The sequence below is a fragment of the Aythya fuligula genome, chromosome 3 (assembly GCF_009819795.1).
Source record: "Aythya fuligula isolate bAytFul2 chromosome 3, bAytFul2.pri, whole genome shotgun sequence".
Taxonomy (NCBI): Eukaryota; Metazoa; Chordata; class Aves; order Anseriformes; family Anatidae; genus Aythya; species Aythya fuligula.
In genome coordinates this window covers 99,578,374-99,598,308 of record NC_045561.1, presented here as the reverse complement: position 1 = coordinate 99,598,308, position 19,935 = coordinate 99,578,374, and the positions used below count along the sequence as shown (strand labels likewise).

Sequence of the window (19,935 nt, the reverse complement as noted above, 5' to 3'; positions counted from 1 at the left end):
TTATTCTCTTTCTTTTCAAATTATTTTTTATTTTTTATAGGCGTTTCAGTTGATGGTATTATTTTTTCTGGTTTAATTTGTTCTGAATTTTGGACATTTTTAAAACCTCACAATTTTTTGCTTGATAGTTATTCTGTCATTGGAGGAGCTGTACTTTTTTTGTTAAGGTGCATGTCTATGGTAATGGAGAACTCTTGAATTCTTGAGGACTATTGATTTATTATTGTGTTCAGACCTTGTCAAGTGGAAAACTTAAGACTCAAGGGAAAGACACTATATCATCCCCCAAAGTTGTCTTGAGGTACCATCAGATGCCTACAACTTTATTTCTTGTTAAGGACTATTGTAAAGTTTTGGCCTTCAAGTCGGTGTAAAAGCTGTCACCAGCTCCAGCAGGGCAAGTATTTTATCTGTTGCTTTAATCATAGAATGGCCTGAGTTGGAAGGGACCTTAAAGATCATCTAGTTCCAAAGAAGTTTTCGGTGTTTCTAGTAAGTAACCAAAAGCCAAACAATAGAAAAGCCAAACACACTACTAATAAAGCTAATAAAGCCATTTGTGGTACCAAGTCTCGTCATCCCTTTTTCATAGACATCCATGCCTGATTAACTCAATTTCAAACCATTTGTTTGAATTGTGAGGAAGTTCTTACTGAGAACCTGTTCTTAACCTAACACAAAAAGAGAGTGGCAGAAACTCCCCATGCAGAAACTGAAGTTATCAGCTAAACTGTGTGATTTTTCTCAAACATATTCGCTAAACCATCTGTCCTTAATGTTAAAAGCTTAATGAACTTCAGCACATACACTGATCCATCCAGAACCAGTGGACTTTTTCTGTGGAAAAATTATGGATATCACTTGTGAACATACTGGTACTCTGCATATGTTTATTCTGTTTATATTATCAATGGCAACCTAAAGTCCATCTTTTATAAATGATAAAACAAATATGCAATCCTGTTTTATTGATGCAATAGCAATCTTCTGAATTGTACTTTTTTCTTTTGTAATTATTCAAAAGGTGACACAGATGGAGTTATCGAAATTCTCACTGTTCTCTAAATTGAGTCAAAAGACAAATTCCATCATAACATGAATATTTGTACCAGTACTCATATGAAATGTTTTAAAGAAAACAAGAGGCCAGTGGCAACCCTGGTGTGTTTTGGAAAAGGCAGCCTGATGCAATTCTGCCCCATTAAATTTAATTTATTTTGACTTTTGGCAAGCCTACCAAGAAACTGAGGGGCAAAGAAGCAGTAAGTAATAACAGTGAGAACTGGGAAGCCAAAGACCATGTGGGTGACAGCCTACAAGGCCCCAGACTTTTGTTTTTCCTGGCAAACATTTGGGATGAATTCTCAAGGACAAAGTATTTTTATGTGTATGTGTTTAGTTTTTGTTTTGTATTTTTTTTCCTAATATGTAGTGGAAAAACTGTCTTCATGTGTCAACTTAATTCTTCTTTTCCACCTTCATGTAGCTCTTGTTTGTGTACTAATATTACTGATTGTTTCTTGTTTCAGCTATTTGTACAAGAATGAAATCCAGTCAATTGACAGGCAAGCATTTAAAGGACTTGCCTCTCTAGAACAACTGTAAGTGCCTTTTCTCTTCTGTGCTGTCATCTCCATGGTTCCCCTGCAGAGGAAAAGTGCACGTTCTGATCCATACATCCTGCCTGCATGCTTTGCATGTCTGCCTTCAATGGGTTGTTAGTCAGAGAGCCCCGTAATCACCTGCATGTGGACATGTGGAAAAACAAAATTGATCTCTGTGTCAAATTCCTCATTTCTGTGTTTGTCTTTTTTTTTTTTTTTTTTTTTTTTTTGGGGATTTGCATTCCCTGTGTCCCTATACATTATGAAATAGCTTTGACAAAGAAAGAGCACAATTGTGGAAAATGTTGAAAACTAATGTGTATTGCTTAGAGAAAGATTTTCATTTCATTTCTGTAGGTTTTTTAACATTGCAATTCCTTTGACTACAGCAGTTACTTTGTTTTTTACTGTAACTAAAGCTGAATTGGTCTATTGAAGTTTATCTCAGTATTGTTGTATTTTATAAACAATTAGAGATTTTAAAATTAAGACCTTACTATTATTGATACATGTTAATGATTGCCATATACAGATGTTTAGAAAGTAAGAAAGTTCATTGTTTGTAATGCAGTTGTTTCAGTAATCTTTGTCTTCTAGCTTGATTAGTCTTACACTTTTTCCTCTATAATGACTGAAGATAAATCTCTGCTGAAAATGAAAATGCAGGCAGTAGCATTACAAGAACTGACTGTATTGGTTCTGTTAGGTTTAACTATGTTTTGTTTTATAAACAGAAAGCATTAGTATGCATGATGGTAATGTTTAGAAAAACAGAAGGAGACAGAAATGCATCGCTATTTCAGAATCCGACTGCCAAATAACAATTCTAAACTGACGAGTCTTGTAGCACGTGAATTTTGGGGGCTGAAAATCTCTTCTACTATGATATGTACCAGTTTCCTTCGTAGTATAAACCTCTAACAGACGTTAGTGGACATAGTGTGTAAAATAATACTTCAGATGGTGTACAAATCATGGAAGCTCATTTTAGAAGGCAGTTGATGCCTTTTGAAGGAAGAGCATCTGCACAAAACAAAAGTGATGATTATAAAACATATATAAATGTCATTTGTTCCCTTAACGCCTTTCTCTTCCTCTTCCTCCTGCTCTAGAAATGATTACTACAGCATATTGACAGCAACTGGTAGGGCTTAGTTGCATGCTAATAGCAATTCTTGTTTTCTGTGTAGAATTTTAAACACTGAGGTATATTTATTGAATCACTTCAATGTTACTCTACATAAAATCAAATTTTAAACAAAGTTAGAGTCTCGTAAATAGGTCCTGGCTGTACAAGATCTGCTTTATCACATTATCTTTGGAAAGATACTGTGTTCACAAGACCAAACAACACCTTCCCAATTTCTCCAGCTTCACCTTGGGACTGTGTCAGTTCTTCAGTATGACATTTCCAAGTTGCAGGCTACTGTGACCTGCACAAAAAATGTCAAAAGACATTTTGCAACCTGCATGCACTGGCTCAGCCAAACGTTCTTTTCCTTTCTTGCTCAGGTTCTCAGAGGAGAGGTTGTGGCTCCACACCTCAGGAGAACACACTTGTTTCACAGTAATTTCCTGTGCTCCAATGAAACAGAATGAAACTGACCGTTGATTTTTTTTAATTAATATAATTATACTTTTTTTTTCATTCTTCAGTAGTAATACTGGAGAGAAACTGTATGTACAGTTTGATTTAAGAGGACTGTTGCATGTATAAGGGAAGAAAAAGAAAAGCGGCCGCAAATACTGCTGCTGGCAGTATCCCACTAAACCTCCACGACAGAATTCTTTGCTGCTGATGTAGTAGAAATATCTTTTTCCTTGGAAATTTCTGCCAGGACAATAAGATCTTTGAATCAGACCTTGAAATTCACTTGTGGTAAAATAAATTTTGAGAACACTTGGCATTTTTTTGGGTGCTTGAACACACTGAGAACTTGAGCCATGCATATTTGGTTGCCTAACTCTTCAGCCATTGCAGAGTGTGGAGGGAGAAAGACATTTGTTTAAAAGTGATTACTTAGGACCAGTTTAGACCCTTTTCAACCTGCAGGATGTATGTTTGGGTCTGAAAAATATGACATAAACTTGCAGGAAATCTGTATTTTTTGGAGCAGCAGAATGAAGTCAGCCAGGGTGCCTGAAAGGAAACCAAAGCTGCCTCTCTATGCCTACATCACTAGTGCATAGACCTCTAGTCATAGACCACTGATTCCCACCTGAAACGTCACAAATACCTGCCTTGGGAGGTTACGAGTTTTTGGTATTGGATTGTAAATTTGAGCTCTAAGTTCAGTCTGTTCCCAAATGCATGTACTTGTTAGTTGGCTTTCCTGCTATACTTTCAATATCTCATTTAAGACATTTTCATGATACAACATGCTTTCTCTGCAGTCCTCAGCTAGTGGGAGTCCCAGATATTCACAGAATTATTTAAATGTTTATTCTTAGTGGAATATTAATTTCTCATTTTCTTTTAACTTTCACATTAACATACTATTTTTGTTCTTTGTAAGATGTTGCTAGAATTATGCTGCAGATTGTATTCATATATACATGTCTTTGGGGAAATTAACATATAAAATTGTTATCTTACATGCAGTGATGCAGCTTCTTCTATTTATTTTATGTATTTCCCTCAATTCAATTTTCAGTTGGTGTCAAAAGCTGCTATGATTTTTTAAAAGTTTTATATTACAACGAGTTCCTGCTTGTTGCATAAACGTGAGGTTTTATGTAGATTTAACACAGTGGAGCTTGATTAATGTCTTGATGTACTGCTAAAATGCTTATGGTAGGGAAAACGAGATAAATAAAGTAAAATAAAATAATTTGAGAGAGGGTTATGTGAAGTACAGTAACTATTATTCTACAATAAGATTAGCTGGGGTCATGCATTGTAAATGGCTGGATTCTTGCCTTATTTTGAATGTCTTTAAGTAACAGATTCAATAATCTCCTTAAGCATTCTGTTTGAGTACTTTATACCATTATTGTAATGTCTAATCTGAATCTCTGTCCTTGTGGTTTAAGCTGTTAATTCTTGTCATATGCCTGAGAGGGGCAAGAAAATCTGTTTGTTCATTCTCTTTCAAATAATCAAAATGGCAAACAAGCTGTTTATTTAGAACATAATTGATATGTTACTGATGAGTTTTAAGTACTTTCCAAAGAAGTGGCTATACTATTGGAAATGAACAGTTGGCATATATGGTAAAAGTAATCCTCTACAATAATATTATGAAGGAAGATAGGATCTGAAATTTACTCCTATGGAAGAAGAGAAATGCCACCAATATTGAATTTAAAGTACAGTTCATCCTCCAAGGTTAATGATAACAAAGAAAAAAAAAAAAATCTGTGCTGTGCTTATTTGATCAAATCTTTATTTTCCTCTAGGTGTTTCTTTTTTTTTTTTTTCTTTAAATATTTCCTTTCCTTCTGTTTCCTACTTGATAACAAATTCAGAATTAAAAAAAAAAAAAAAAAGGAAAACACAAAAATCTTTAAAAACTAGTCTTGCATGCTTTTTCTTTTAATTTGCAGTATGAAAGCATTTTAATACCAAATTCATTCCATCATACTGCTTTTTTTTCAAGTGCTTGTTACACTTTGAATATAAAAGATGTCTATAAAGACATGACAATGTGAGATTATTTCTTGAATATGATTACATTCTGGATGAATTTCCAGTCCCAAGAAATTCTTATATTAATTAAAAAATAAAATCCATTAAAAAAAAAAAAAAGCATTACTGTGGTTCATACAAAAAAAGAATGTAAGTAAACTAAATGATAAAATGTGAGTTAAGAGTAGATCATGCAGCCAGGAATTTTTTTTTTCTTTTTTATTGTACTTATAATGTGTGACCTATAATACAGTCTAGTTTCTGCCACTATTTTTTTGCAGTTACATTTGTTGTCTACATACTTAACACCTCATTCTGTTCATAAATAGCCTGAGACCTCAAAAAAGGCTGAGACCTTTAAAAGCTTGCAAAGCCCTGCTTAAGTAGGCATATAAGCAGTTCAGAGCATTCCCTAGCTGAGCTTCATTATTTGATTTTTGTGCTACTGCAGTCAGCATGGTTTCTGATGAGGTAAAGTTGACGGTTACAATGTGTTCCAGTGCCTTGATCACTGCAATTGTATCTGAGATGATCTGAGGGTATAAACAAGGCAAGGTTTGTAACAGAGGTATTGTTTTAATTAAACTGATTAATTTGGTTGGAAAAAATAAATGAGTTTTCATGCACAAAAGCTATCCTTTACATCTTTAATTATTGTTGACTGGAATACTGAACAGCAGTTAGGAGGTGTTGCTTTGGGTTTAATTAAATATGTGTCACTTAAACAGTCTGAGAGAGGTGCCCTCTCTTTTTCTGTCTTTGCTAATATCACTTCTGATTTGTAGACCTGGGGAAGGTACTTCACTGGTGCTTCAGTGTGCCTGTTTTCCCCACCTTTATTAGTTAGTTCTAGTTAGAGGTATTGCTCATGCATACAAATCTTGCTTTTTTAGCGCCAAAGAAATACAAGAGATACTTGAATGATAAAAATGCAAAGACAATTAACTATGTTAAAACAGGGGGGAAAAAAAAGAAAAAAAAAAAAACAAAAAAACAAACAAACGAACAAAAACAAACAAACAAACAAACAAAAAAAACACCCTGCTCTCTGTACAGGAAAAAAATGGTGCCTGGAATATTTTTTTTTTTTTTTTTTTTTTTATCCAAAAGCAAAGCTGCTTTAGAAGAAGCCACAATTCCTGCTGCTGTCTAGCTGTGAGCTGCTGGTGCGGTGGAGGTGGGAGAGCAGTGCCTTGAGGCTTAGGCACCGTCCCTGTCCCATCAGCCTTTCTGCAGGACTGGAACTAGCCAGGGTCACTCTTCTCTCCACTCTTGACTTGAATGAAGTTTGCAGGAGGTCGCTGCCTTTGAGATGTCTGTCTTTTTAATTTAGATGAAGCTGGCCAGTATTTTCAAAACGGAGCTGAAGACTGGCAGGCACAGCATGATTACACATTTCTTGTTTCTTTATGCAAACATGATCAAAATCTGTTGATGATCCGTGGCCACACGTTGCACTGGCAGTAAGCAGGCTTGACACTCCGATGTGTCTGATCACATCCGTGCCGCTTTATTGGCTTTTTTATTTTATTTTTCCTGCCATCCCCATTCACTGCTGCCTGGCATCGCTCACTGGCTTGTGCTCTGGCCGTGCTGCTGGCAGGGAGCTGGGAGGCTGCCAGGCACGTGCCTGGCGTCAGCACGCCACGCGTCTTCCAGCCTGTGCCGGAACGAGAGCATCCACGGCCATCTCCTCTGGGCCTTGCACTGTGCAGCCGTGCAGCTCAGGTCAGGGAGCAGAGCAGTACAAGGGAGCTCCCATGGCCGCCTTCTTCCTACTTTTTGTGCTGTGGGATTGTTTATTTATTTATTTTTCAGAAGATTGGGTGGTCTGAGATTTTCTCTCTGTTTTGAAGTGATGGGCTTTATCATTCTTTAGCCAATGGTGATTGCTACGTATACAATCTCTCCAGATGTTCCAAGTTTGTCAGAGGTAGCAGTCAGACAGGAAACTTTTAGAGGATACATTTGGTTATAATAAGGATCCGAAGTCTATAAATCATTCTCACAATTCCATCAATTCATTTTTGTTCTCTCCTCTGCAAAGCTGTGGGGTATCTACACAGCTCAGTCCTCACAGCCAGGACTGGTATGAGCCTGCCTTTGAAGTCCTTTTTGCCATACCAGTTGCAGGTTAATAATCTGGTTGATTACCCCATTCCATTAAACTCTTTCCATGTTATCGGATTAATAGCTGTATGTATTGATTGCTGTATAATATTAAGAGCTTACATGAGCATCAACAGAGCATCAACCAGAGCACAGCTGTGGTGGTTAATTGTACACTAGTTGCTAGGAACCCTTTCTCTAGGACTGATTCAGGTTTTATGCTATGATTTATTTATTTTTTTTTTTTGTCTTTTGAGCTGTTGAGAGACCTAGTAGCTTTAAATGCTTTAAATTCATAGCATTCTCACCATCTTGAAATTTTCAATGTATTCTTTATTATTGAAATTTATACATTATTCTACTGGAAACTGTAAATATCTTTAAAAAGAATATGCAATATTTCCCTATTAAAATACTATTTTCTTCATATATGCAAGGATGCATAGTCATGCATACCAGACTTTGCAAAAGAGTGCTCAAAGTAGTATCTCCAAAATCTCCAAAGTAAAAGTCATCAGACAGTTTTTTTGCAAGTATATGTGCACACACACACGTGATATATAGCAGTGTTTAAACTTTCTTGCTAGTGTCTTCCTGTATTTTTCATTTTCTAGTACAGAGTTCAGGTGATATCAAAAGAAGGTTAGGCCACTGCATCATGGTCATCATTTAGATGTGTAAAACATGTAAACAGTAGCAAAATGCTTTATAATATTTTGCCTTTGTTAAGGAAACTGTTTCAGCATTTTTCTTTTTATTTGACATATTTTCAGGTATCTGCACTTTAATCAAATAGAAACGTTGGAACCTGAGTCCTTTACCCATCTTCCAAAACTTGAAAGGCTGTAAGTTTGTTTACCTTGGGGTAAGATGCAGAAGAGTCACCTTGCTTCTTTGAATAAAATCAAATGTTCAAAATCAGAAAATAATGTTCTTATCATCCTGTAAATTATTTCTAGGCTAAAAATTTTATTTTAACTGTTAAGTAACTTTTTTCCAATAAAATCTTTTCAGGCTTACCTTAGCAGAATGACTTTTTTTTTTTTTTTTTGAGTTGCTCATTTGAATGCTTTTGAACTCCATATTAGTTTTTTAGTTGTTTTATCATTCTATGGCTTCTTTTCTCCCATATGGGATCAACAAATATACCTTAGAAATTAGGTAAAAATTAGCAGTCAGTGAATTGCTGGAAAAGGTTTTTAAAAAAATTCTAAAATTATTTTCCATTAATTAACTTTAAGAATAATATAAATAAAATGTGTACATGTCAAAATCTGAATTATTACATGCATATTTCTTTGTTTTTTTTTTGACAGATTTTTGCATAACAACAGAATAGCTCATTTGATTCCTGGAACATTTAGTCACTTAGAATCTATGAAGAGACTGTAAGTAAATTGAACTATTATCAAACTAAAGAAAGTTTGAATAATCTAATTATAGTGTATCTCATCTTGCAAAGTTTATCTTTTTTGACAAGGTTTTTTGTTATGGAAGTATTTTAAATATTAAATCATTTTTCCTAAACAGTGCTGCAGTTGTTTACTTACATAGAGTGAGACCATTGCTTCATATCCTGCCATCTCTAGTGACTAATTCCTTTTGTTTGTTTACTGTCTTCAAATTATGTGTAGACGTATGGTCTTGTTCACTATCAGAACTTTGTTATGTAGACTAAATAATATACAAAACAGCTCCTTCCTTTTTACCCTCTTGTCTATGTCTTACTAGGTTATCCTTACATGATGTATCTGATTATTTGGATATTTTCTTTTGATTGCTTTTCTAATATATTATTAAATATAATATAATCTTTATGTTTATATATTTATACAGTACAAATATATATATTATATATATATAATATTACATATATTATATATTTATAAATATATTATAAATACATATATATATATGTATATTATAATATATATTATATATTTATAATATAGTGAAAATATATTAGTCAATATATTAGTCAAAATAATCAAAAAGGTAACTACCCCCAAATATACACTAAAGTCACTTTGTCATGCAATTTTTATTCCAGTGTTTACATATTTAATGGTACATATATTTAATGGTACAGATTACCATACTTGTGGTTTTTTTTTGTTTTTTTTTTGTTTTTTTCCTACAGGGCCTTCCACTAGAAAGCACAATGTCCCACATAGTAACTAGAAAAAGTCAACAGAATTTATGGATCTTGTTATAGGCTCCTGTTGCAGGAGGTTACTAACTGAACTCAATGAGCAACTTATTAAGCTTAGCACTTAAATAAAACTGTGGGTCTTTGTCTCAGTTACATTACCAACAAAATGGAAAGTTGTAAAAAAGTCAAGTTAACTGATCCTTTTGCATGAATAAGTATTAAGCAGGAAAAAAATGGGGGGAGAATTGTATATGCTGCTTATTTTAGGAAGGTTTGTACAACATCTGAATAAGTTCAGTTTTTTTCACTGAATGTGGAGTTAGAAAAGAAGTCTTGTTCATATGCTTGCTAGGTTGAACACAGTTCTACCCGTGCAGTAAAAATTATATGCACTTTTGTAATAAAGACTGCCAGAATGCATACAAGCGAGTGACCACCAACTGCATTCAAGATTGCCTTCTGTCTGTAAATAGCCCAAGCTTGCTAATAAGATCGGTGGCCACTTCTTGTTTTATGCAGGCGTTTGGATTCAAACGCTCTTCACTGCGACTGTGAAATCCTGTGGCTAGCGGAGCTGCTGAAGATGTATGCGGAGTCAGGAAATGCCCAGGCAGCCGCTACCTGCGAGTATCCACGAAGGATCCAGGGACGATCAGTGGCCACGATAACACCAGAGGAACTTAACTGTGGTGGGTTTGCCACTTTGTGCTGACTTCTTTAATGTGTTAAACACACCCAGACTTAGAATTTGTTCTTCTGTTCTCTTTGGTAACACTGACTACTTCTGGTTAATATTGAGTATTTCCAGAACTCTCTCTGTGTTCCTTCCCAGTCTTTTGTCTTCTTCCTACAGAATTGGTCATTTTTATCCCTGAGCCTATATTTAATGAAACAAGTATAATGAAACATGTGTTTGGAGTTTGTCATTAAGAAACTAAATGTGACTATCCAGAAGAAGTTTATTTTTCCTTTTTATATTTCAGATTTGATTGTCAACTAGCGTCTTTGGTATTATGTTAAAGTTGTCGGTGTCCCATATTCACTTTTACATAAAGGAGAAGGAATGAAAACAAATATAATTGCTTCTAATTTCAGAGAATTTATTGTTAAAACTCTTGCTGACTTTGTTAGGTTAGGTCACTGGATTTCTTTTACAATCGTCTGTATTTATTGGGTTATATGCCCTATATGGGCACTGAAATCCTCTGTCACTGCAGGATTAATGGACACCCCAGGGCTCAGGCCTCAGCACCTCTCCTTTTCTGAATCCATAAAGCAGGTTTTCCACCGTGCAATGGGTGTTTGCCTCAGAAGATATAAAATAACTAATTGACCTTTTATTTATATGTTGGGTATAATTCTGATCAGGGGAATTATAATCATAAGTGTCTACAGTGTTCTTGGAAAATATAGTAAAAGGGGATTTGGTGCGAGAATAATTCACATGGCATCCTCCCAACTCTCTGCACATCTAAGCAGCCTGAATATGGAAACTGCAGGAAGCAAGCTGGACGAATTATTCTGTAGGAGGTAGGTTAGGCACTGATACTAATCTAGAGGAAGTTATTTTAAATGGCACTTGTGCTTGCTGCTTTAAAGTTTGTTCCTCATAAGCAAATTGAGCCTTTGTTCAAATAAATAAAACAGCTACTTTAGAACCTGATACAAATTTGCACAATCTATTTCCAGTCTGCTAAAAGTTTCTAGGAAACAATGGAGGTCAGAAAGGCAGCCGTCACTTTTACATGAAGAAAACTCTGTTTAATCCTGATTAAGCTTATAAATATTTTAATTTAAAACATTTGTGGAAAATATTTTTCTACAAGGTATATAGAAAAAAATATTTATTTACCATTCTTTAGTAGTGTTGAAACAAGTAAGGATTCCTTATACATTTTATTTTTGATACAGAGAGGCCAAGAATTACATCAGAGCCTCAGGATGTGGACGTTACCTCAGGGAATACAGTGTACTTCACTTGCAGAGCTGAAGGCAATCCTAAACCAGAAATTATCTGGCTTCGAAACAAGTAAGTTTAAAAGAGGAATAGAGAAACTTGATGTAAGTATGTTTGTCCGTGTGTGTGTACATTTCTGGGTGCATGGCCATATACATTACATGCTAACATATGGAATAGTAACAGCAGAAACATATTATAATAAAAAGAAGTATACGGAGTAATAATGGCCCAGATCTGTTTTATTAGTAATTCTAAACTCTTAAGAACTGATGATTTTAGAAAGTCCTAATTTATGACTACTTATATATAATACTATTGGTAAGTTTTTCAACTGTAGTTATACATACAAAGTTGCTCACAACTGTAAAACTGTAAATCACTTACATGTAAGTACCAGAGAATCCAACAAGGAGTTGTCACACATGTGGTTTGTGGGCTTAGCTGGTGTTTGCATATGCTGCCTAGGTCTGTTTATATTACATTTTGAGGCAGAGCGATAGCTGCTTTTTTAAAGGGCTCCAGATGGAGAAGAGTTAGATTTCAGAGGCTTCCTTGAACCCCACCTCCAAAGCAGTAAACTTTCATCTGAGCTGTAGCTCATCCTACAAAAGGGGATATCAGTCCCAAGGCAGGCAAGTGCCTATGTCACAGGATTATTTGGGGTAATTCTGGTTAGAGGGAACCTCAGCAGATTTCTAGTGCAGCCTTCTGCTCAAGGCAAGGACAGCTACAAGAACACCCCAGGTTGCTCAGGGCTATATCATTTGGGTCTTAAAAACCACCAAGGCTGGAGATGGCACAAGTTCATTGGGCAACCTGCTCAAATGCTTCTCCTTGTTTAGGAGGGTAGGGTCTATAAAGGGTGTGTGTCCCTTGGGAGCCAATGAGCCACCCTGGCTGCTTGAGCAAGCAGATCCCAGCTTGCTCCAGCAGAGCCACGCACATCATAGCTGAACTAGCCACACAGCAGCACATCATCTCCCCAAAACTGACCTGAATTTACAGCGGGCACATTATTTGTGAGTTTACCACCAGCTTAATCAGACTTTGGCTGAGTAATTCTCTTACACAAATGAAGAACTTGATCTGGAAAACAAATTCTTTAACGTTATATATTAATAAGGGAACCATTTTAGTTTGTTAGTTGTTGATAGAATGGAACGACATAGAGTCCTGTTTCTGTAGCTTTAGGCTGATTTCAGTAAGATCCCTGCGTGAGGCAAGGGTAGAGCATTTATGGAGTATGCAAAGAACAGAGCCTTAAACTTGGATGGTGTAATTATTTCATTAAAATTTTCTTTGGCTTATGTACTTTTTATAATAAACAAAGAAAACTTATTCGGAATACACATATGAAAGAGTTTTAAGAGGAAATTTGAGCTTGGGGTGTGGGATTATTGATTCTGGCTTGTTTCCTGGCTGCATGAATGAGAGAAAACTCTTTGCAAGGTAGTTGAATATGGCAAGATCAGTCAAAAGGCATTAACCTATTGAGCAATTGCTGAATGCTGAGTAGATCAGCAATCACACAGAATCACAGAATCATTAAGGTTGGAAAAGACCTCCAAGATCATCTGGTCCAACTATCACCCTATCACCAATAATACCCACTAAATCACATCCCTAATCACGACTTCCAACCTTTCCTTTAACACCACCAGGGACCAGAGACTCCACCACCTCCCTGGGCAACCTGTTCCAATTTCTAGCCACTCTTTCTGAGAAGAAATATCTCCTAATTTCCAACCTGAACCTCCCCTAGCACAACTGGAGGCCATTCCCTCTAGTCCTATCACTAGTTACCTGTGAGAGGAGGCCAACCCCCAGCTCCCCACAACTATTTTCAGGTAGTTGTAGAGAGCAATAAGGTCTCCCCTGAGCCTCCTCTTCCCCAGTCTAAACAAGCCCAATTCCATCAGCCACTCCTCATAGGACTTGTGTTCCAGGCCCTTCACCAGCTTCGTAGCCCTTCTCTGGACACGCTCCAGGGCCTCGATGTCCTTCTTGTACTGAGGAGCCCAAAGCTGAACACAAGTACTCAAGGTGCGGCCTCACCAGAGCTGAGTACAGGGAGATGATCACCTCCACGGTCCTGCTGGATACACTATTCCTGATACAAGCCAGGATGCCGTTGGCCTTTTTGGCCACCTGGGCACACTGCTGGCTCATGTTCAAGCAAGCATCAACCAACACCCCCAGATCCTTTTCCTCTTCACAGCTTTCCAGCCAGTCTGCCTCAAGCCTGTAGCATTGCATGGGGTAGTTGTGTACAAATTGCAGGACCTGGCTTTTAGCCACATTGGACTTCATCCCATTGGCCTCTGCCCATCAAAAAACTTTTCCCTGACCGGGAATCGAACCCGGGCCGCGGCGGTGAGAGCGCCGAATCCTAACCACTAGACCACCAGGGAGGGATGGGGTGCATAAATAATTGCTCAACATTTTGTACACAAAGGGTGAGCTCCTCATCCCACTTCTGTGCTTTCCTCATCATGTGAGGGATGAAGTGAGAAACATTTCCTTCAATAAAATGCACTAAATATACTTACATCGTATCACAGAAATGTTGTACCCATGATATAGCACAATGAGCTAATTTTAATTTACATTTCAAGCCAAAGCAAATTACAATCATGTTCGTAAGTGCTCCTTGAAAAATCCAGAGAGACCTTGGCACCAGAAATTTAAGCAACTAACTCCTCTTCTAGTAGAATGTATTTTGAGTATTGAACTTAGTATACTTCCAGTGGAAACATTTGAAATCAATTTACTGGTTAGAACAGCTTGTATTCTTAAAAGAGAATGAGACCAGGTATTTTGTCTTTTTTTTTCCCCCATAAGCTTTTACTCATAAAAATATTTTGGCTTTTCATTTTGAAGGTGTAATACTTGCATAAGCAAAATCGATTCATTTTTTGTTTGTACTCTTCTTCTCTTTAGGAGAAAACTAAAAGTTCTATTATTTTACATAACACGGTAAAGCTTACTTTTTTCCCATATATTTTGGGTAATATATTTAAGTTTTTATTATTTTACAGTTTTCTGTGCTCATGATTTAAAGGTTTAACTCCAGCAGATTCTTTTCTTCACAGTAATGAGCTCAGTATGAAAGAAGATTCCCGTCTAAACTTGCTAGATGATGGCACCTTAATGATTCAGAATACTCAAGAAACAGACCAGGGCATTTACCAGTGCATGGCAAAAAATGTGGCTGGAGAAGTGAAAACTCAGGAAGTTACTCTTAGATACTTTGGATCACCAGGTAAAAAAAAAAACAAAGTCTGGATTTTGCATTTCTAAAGAGAATTGTTTTCTTAATAAGATTGCTAAAAATAAGATGTATTGCTTCTTGTATCTTCTTGACATTGACAAATTTTGTTTGTATACTCACCACCAGGCGAACTTAAAATGTCATTTAAACGTATACATGCCGTTGGGAAAAAATACTTAGTAATTTCTTTCTTTTTGAGCACCCCATAGCACCTTTTAGCCAGATTGTTTTCTGGGTCTCAGTGTCTACGTCTCTAAACATCAGTAAATGAGGATATGATTAATAATTGTTTTAAAGGGGGGGCAGGGGTAAGGAAAAAAGATTAGGATTAAAGCAAGCAGAGTTTGCACCAAGATTAGAGGTACATTGGAACAGAGCTATTATTAAAATAGAAAACCAAAACAACTTGGTTCCCCAAACTATTGCAATATTCAGCCAAATTAGTACTCTCAGCTAAAAGTCATATTTAGGCATTGTTATTTTCTCACAGCCAGGCCAAGTTTTGTGATTCACCCACAAAATACAGAGGTATTAGTTGGAGAGAGTGTTACCTTGGAGTGCAGTGCAACTGGGCACCCTCAGCCACGAATTACATGGACCAAAGGTGACAGAACCCCTTTACCAAGTGACCCTCGCATCACGATAACTCCATCAGGAGGACTTTACATACAAAATGTGAAGCAGGAGGACAGCGGAGAGTATACCTGTTTTGCAACTAACAGCATAGATAATATCCATGCAACTGCATACATCATAGTCCAAGGTGAGTATTACTTGCAGTGACATGCTGTAAAACATATTATGAAGAGTATATTACTTCAAGTATTAATTTTTTTTTTTTGGAATTGCCATAGCCAAACTAAAACCGTAAGGATTTTTTCTTTTAATTACACTATATAACCATAGTAATGTTGCTGTATATTTCACCCAGAGTAAGACAATATTCTGAAAGTTAAATTCCATTGATTATTTACTGAAGTTAACATTTGTGTTTTGAAATGCTTATAGTTTTGTTTGCTGGTATGAATAAAACATGCAATGTTTTAATTTTTTTGCCAGTTTGCTGGTATGAATAAAACATGCAATCTCCAGTTTGTGTACTTTTTTTCTGTAACAAGTAGCAGTCCTAGAGTTTAGGATTTATACCAGGAGTACTAGACTGGAGTTTCGAGTATAGATCCATGGTACCTTTCCCTTGTAGATAGCCAGGTGAATGTGGGCACATTTTCTGAGTTTCATGGAAACAGTCACTCTACCAGCTGAGGCGTTTCTGCGAAGTGAAAGTCAGAGAATTCCTAATGAATTGTGACCACAATAACTTTGGTATTGCATGTCAGTAGTAAGAATATAAGGTGTTTTAAGGACAAAGTATCAAAAAACCTTCTATGCATATATGTGGAGAATATTTCTTTTGCAAACATTTTAGTGCTGGAACTTTTATTTGCAAAATGTTTTGAGCAATTTAAATTAATTTCTGTTTTAAGACATTAAGATCTCTGACAAACAGTTCAGGTTGCAAATGCTTTGTAAATTAGTTCAGTTTTTAAAGCTACACAAAATAACTTGTCCATGTGTTTTGTTCATTTATCATTCACCAGTGGATTATTGTGTTTTGAGAGCTGAACAAATTCCTTCTCACACTGATAATGTCATGATGCAGAAATTGTCCTGCACTCCACTTACTGTTTTCCTTCTGAATAAAGACAAACAAAACAGCTAAGGAGGATTTTGACTATGTTACATTTTCTTCATAATTTAGCTGAGGAATTTTTGAAAGATAGAAAAAGAAGAAAGTATTTTTAATCTAGGGAACACTCCATGTTACAGTCTTTAAGTCTTACTGTGTATCTTATACAGCAATAGATACCAGAGACCTTCACTGACACCAGGGCACAATGTGATTGATGGGGATGTTCCTATTGCATAAGGGATTACCCTAAATCTCAGCTCTACATTAAATAGAATGTAAAAACACCAGCATCCCATTTCCCACCAATATGAGCTTTTCACATAATGCAGGAAATTGTATGCAATTTCATACAGTCATATATTTTTCAGTTTTGTTTTTTTTTTTTTTTTTTTTTTTTTTTTTACCAGTTTATTTTCTCTTCTGTAGCTCTACCTCAGTTTACTGTCACTCCTCAAGACAAAACAGTGATTGAGGGACAAACTGTTGACTTCCCTTGTGAAGCACAAGGCTATCCCCAGCCCGTTATTGCCTGGACAAAAGGAGGTAAATTTGTTCTGGACGTACTTTTAATCTGCTAGAATAGATTTTGTAATGACACTTGAATTGAAAGGAAATTCATGTATTTGTTCAGACACTTCAGTCCTGAAGGAAATGGGGTTCATCTTTTTCTGCTTTAGCTAGAAAAGGCAAAATATCCAGCAGAAGCTAGTTGTCCAAGTGTTCTTCAGTATTGAGTAAAAAGGAGTCTCTAAAATGTATGTCTCCATCACAATTTCCTGCTAATAAAGGTTTAAGAAATGCAAGCCAAATCACATGTGGCAATATTTATTACTGACAATTTACTACAGAAATCGAGGTGACCATCACTGATGAGATCTAAAATAAGTCTGGATGTGCCCTCTTCAGAAACCAGAACAGTCCATCCTGGCATCAGTACAAATTCTGTGTACTGTGTTTCTGTCACTTAACGGGGATTGACAGGAACACTGGGATTCACTCTGCTGACTGCTGTATCAGGTTGGGGTTGTAAAGGCATTGAGCCCAATGCAGTGGGAAGAAATACTCCAGTGGATGTTGTATGTAAGTAGGTATGCCAGTTGAGTCAAGTGAAGCAGCTCTAGAAGGAAAAGCATCTCCTAAGGAATTCTAAATTATGGTACATAAAGCAGATTTTTAACAAACTCTTGATCATTTTAATGCTGATAATGTCCCTGTTTCTCCCTCTGCCAAGGTTGCTCCAATCAAATGAAATGTCCAGAAAGGAAGAACAGGGTACAGACACTGTTGTGCCTTTCATTTCATTTGTATTGTATTGTATTATATTCCATTTTTTCAGAGCTGTATGTATTTTTCTATTGGTTGTCTAGATGGTCTAGGCAGATGAATTGTGAGTGTCTTTCATACTTAACAATAATATGAAATTAACAGTAATACCTGTTGCCATTCTTCTGGTGCCTTCTTGTTAAGATGCTTTGTCGTGCTTCTTAAATGGAAATACTTCTCTCTGCCACAAATGGAGAAGGGGAAGAGATCAGGATTATGACTGTGTGCATACATATATTTGTGTGTTCGTATTCTGTGAATTCAAGGTTTCACAAGTTCTGTCTTTTTAAGAAACTTTTGTTTCCAATGTTTTATCAAATTTGAATACTTCCAGATTTCCCTTTTTCTGAAACAAAGAGACTTTGTTCTGTACTGCTGTAAAAAACAAAATGCTATTGCTCTGTGTTTCAGGAGGCCAGTTGTCTGTTGACAGAAGACATTTAGTTCTATCTTCTGGTACCCTAAGGATTTCCAGGGTAGCCCTGCATGACCAGGGACAGTATGAATGCCAAGCTGTCAACATTATTGGATCTCAAAGGATTGTTGTATACCTGACTGTGCAGCCTAGAGGTATGTTCTCCATATTTGATTTATTCTTTTTCTAAAATGTAAGAATCAGAATTAATCATTTTTGATGGCATAGTATGGCATGTATGTGAATGTGAAGTAGGTTAAATTTATCTTAGTTTAGAAGTAAAAAAGCTTTTGAAGCAGAGCTTAAATAAACCCAGTGCTTGGGTTTTTCTTTAGAACTTTTACTGAATATTACAGTAATTCTAGGTTGCTGGATTTGCACTATAAGGTGTCTTATTAGCTCTTATAAATTGAGCATGTGGGTCAGTGTGCCCAGACAGACTTAGTTCGAAGTCATCTGGAGAATACATAGCCTTGTAATTAAGCTTGGCCTTTTTTGATAAGAGCTTGTTAAAACAGGACTATTATCTTTTGTTATTTAGAAAACTTGTTGTTGAGGGTGTTGCACATATTTCACATTTCTGATCATTATTTCTAAGCATATCTTTTTTTTTTTTTAAAAAAAAAAAGTTTGTGGGTATTTTTTAATAAATAACGTATGGATACTTATTAGGATTTGAACAGAGTATCATTTCTTTAGAACAAACTGTATTCTGTGAAACAGGTTCATCTGATCTACTTTTGTTTTTAAAGAATGGAGATTTGCTTTGTGGATGACTGTATTCCTGTGGTTGTGAAAGTATTTTTTCTTGTGAAAATGTTGTCTTTTTTCTGTGTGCATGTTAGACTAACTTCTTATAAGACTCTATGCTGCTAACTAAATAGTGTTATTAACATAATGTTTTAATGTCCAGAAACAAAACGGTTCATTTTACAACACCAGAATGACTTTCACAATGAAGTGCCATTGCTTATACCTAAAATAAGCTAACACAGAAAAAAAAACCTACAATTTCCTTTTTTTTTCTTCAAGTAAATTCTAAGTAAGCTACTTCCATAATTAGAATCATATTAATATTTATAATTTAGTTAAGTGCTTTGGTGTTAAATTACATTGAAGGAGATTAAACAGTTAATTAAAAGACTTTCTTGGTAATGACCATATCTAAAACAGTTTTTCAGTAAAAGAGTATTGTAGTTTTCCTAAACTAAGACATCTGTCCAAAAAAAAAAAAAAAAAAACATTGATTTTTCTTAGTTAAAAATAATAACGGGAGATTGATTTGTCAAAGTACAGATTTTGTTCACCTACATAAAATTGCTGGCTAAAATTCAACAAAACAAAACTATTTTAAAAAGTTTTATGGGTTTCCAGGGTTTCCAGTTGTGTTAAACTTCACTGAACTTAAGTTTAATAAAATTAATTTTGTGCAACTCAGATTGCAAAATCCAGTCATCAAAAGATAGTAGATACAAGATTGAAGGCTACATATATGTTCCTGAAATTGGAGCTCTCCATACATTCATTGCAATGATATTTTTAATTGTGCAACAAGAGAAAACGTTTTCCTTTGGGCTTATAACAAAGGGACTTTTCATCTCAGGAATGTCTAGTCAGTGCTCACTGTGGCTAAATCTGTATTAATGAATACAGATTAAAGGTTCAAGACTGTTTGTCCTCAACAAGACATACCGCACATCCTCCTAGACACTTACATCCCAGTGCAGACAATTTATTTGAAATTGTCTCCACTCCTTAATAACCATGCTTCGTTTGCAAGAGA

At 35.8% G+C, this 19,935-nt stretch overlaps 1 protein-coding gene and 1 non-coding gene across 4 annotated transcripts in view; one reads left to right on the top strand and one right to left on the bottom strand.

The window, feature by feature from the left end:
• The window catches only part of PXDN (peroxidasin), an 83,056-nt gene that overhangs the window by 32,575 nt on the left and 30,546 nt on the right, over positions 1 to 19,935 (top strand). For 2 of the 3 annotated variants that reach the window (XM_032184056.1, XM_032184057.1), the window contains exons 4-12: positions 1,530 to 1,601; positions 8,115 to 8,186; positions 8,658 to 8,729; positions 10,013 to 10,182; positions 11,405 to 11,522; positions 14,546 to 14,715; positions 15,215 to 15,487; positions 16,841 to 16,957; positions 18,149 to 18,307. In XM_032184056.1, the coding sequence (XP_032039947.1) occupies positions 1,530 to 1,601; positions 8,115 to 8,186; positions 8,658 to 8,729; positions 10,013 to 10,182; positions 11,405 to 11,522; positions 14,546 to 14,715; positions 15,215 to 15,487; positions 16,841 to 16,957; positions 18,149 to 18,307 (1,223 nt within the window). The remainder of the gene's footprint in view (positions 1 to 1,529; positions 1,602 to 8,114; positions 8,187 to 8,657; positions 8,730 to 10,012; positions 10,183 to 11,404; positions 11,523 to 14,545; positions 14,716 to 15,214; positions 15,488 to 16,840; positions 16,958 to 18,148; positions 18,308 to 19,935) is intronic. The other variant, XM_032184058.1, reaches the window with a different exon arrangement.
• TRNAE-CUC lies at positions 13,793 to 13,864 on the bottom strand. The gene has a single exon. It is a non-coding gene; the product is annotated as a tRNA-Glu (tRNA).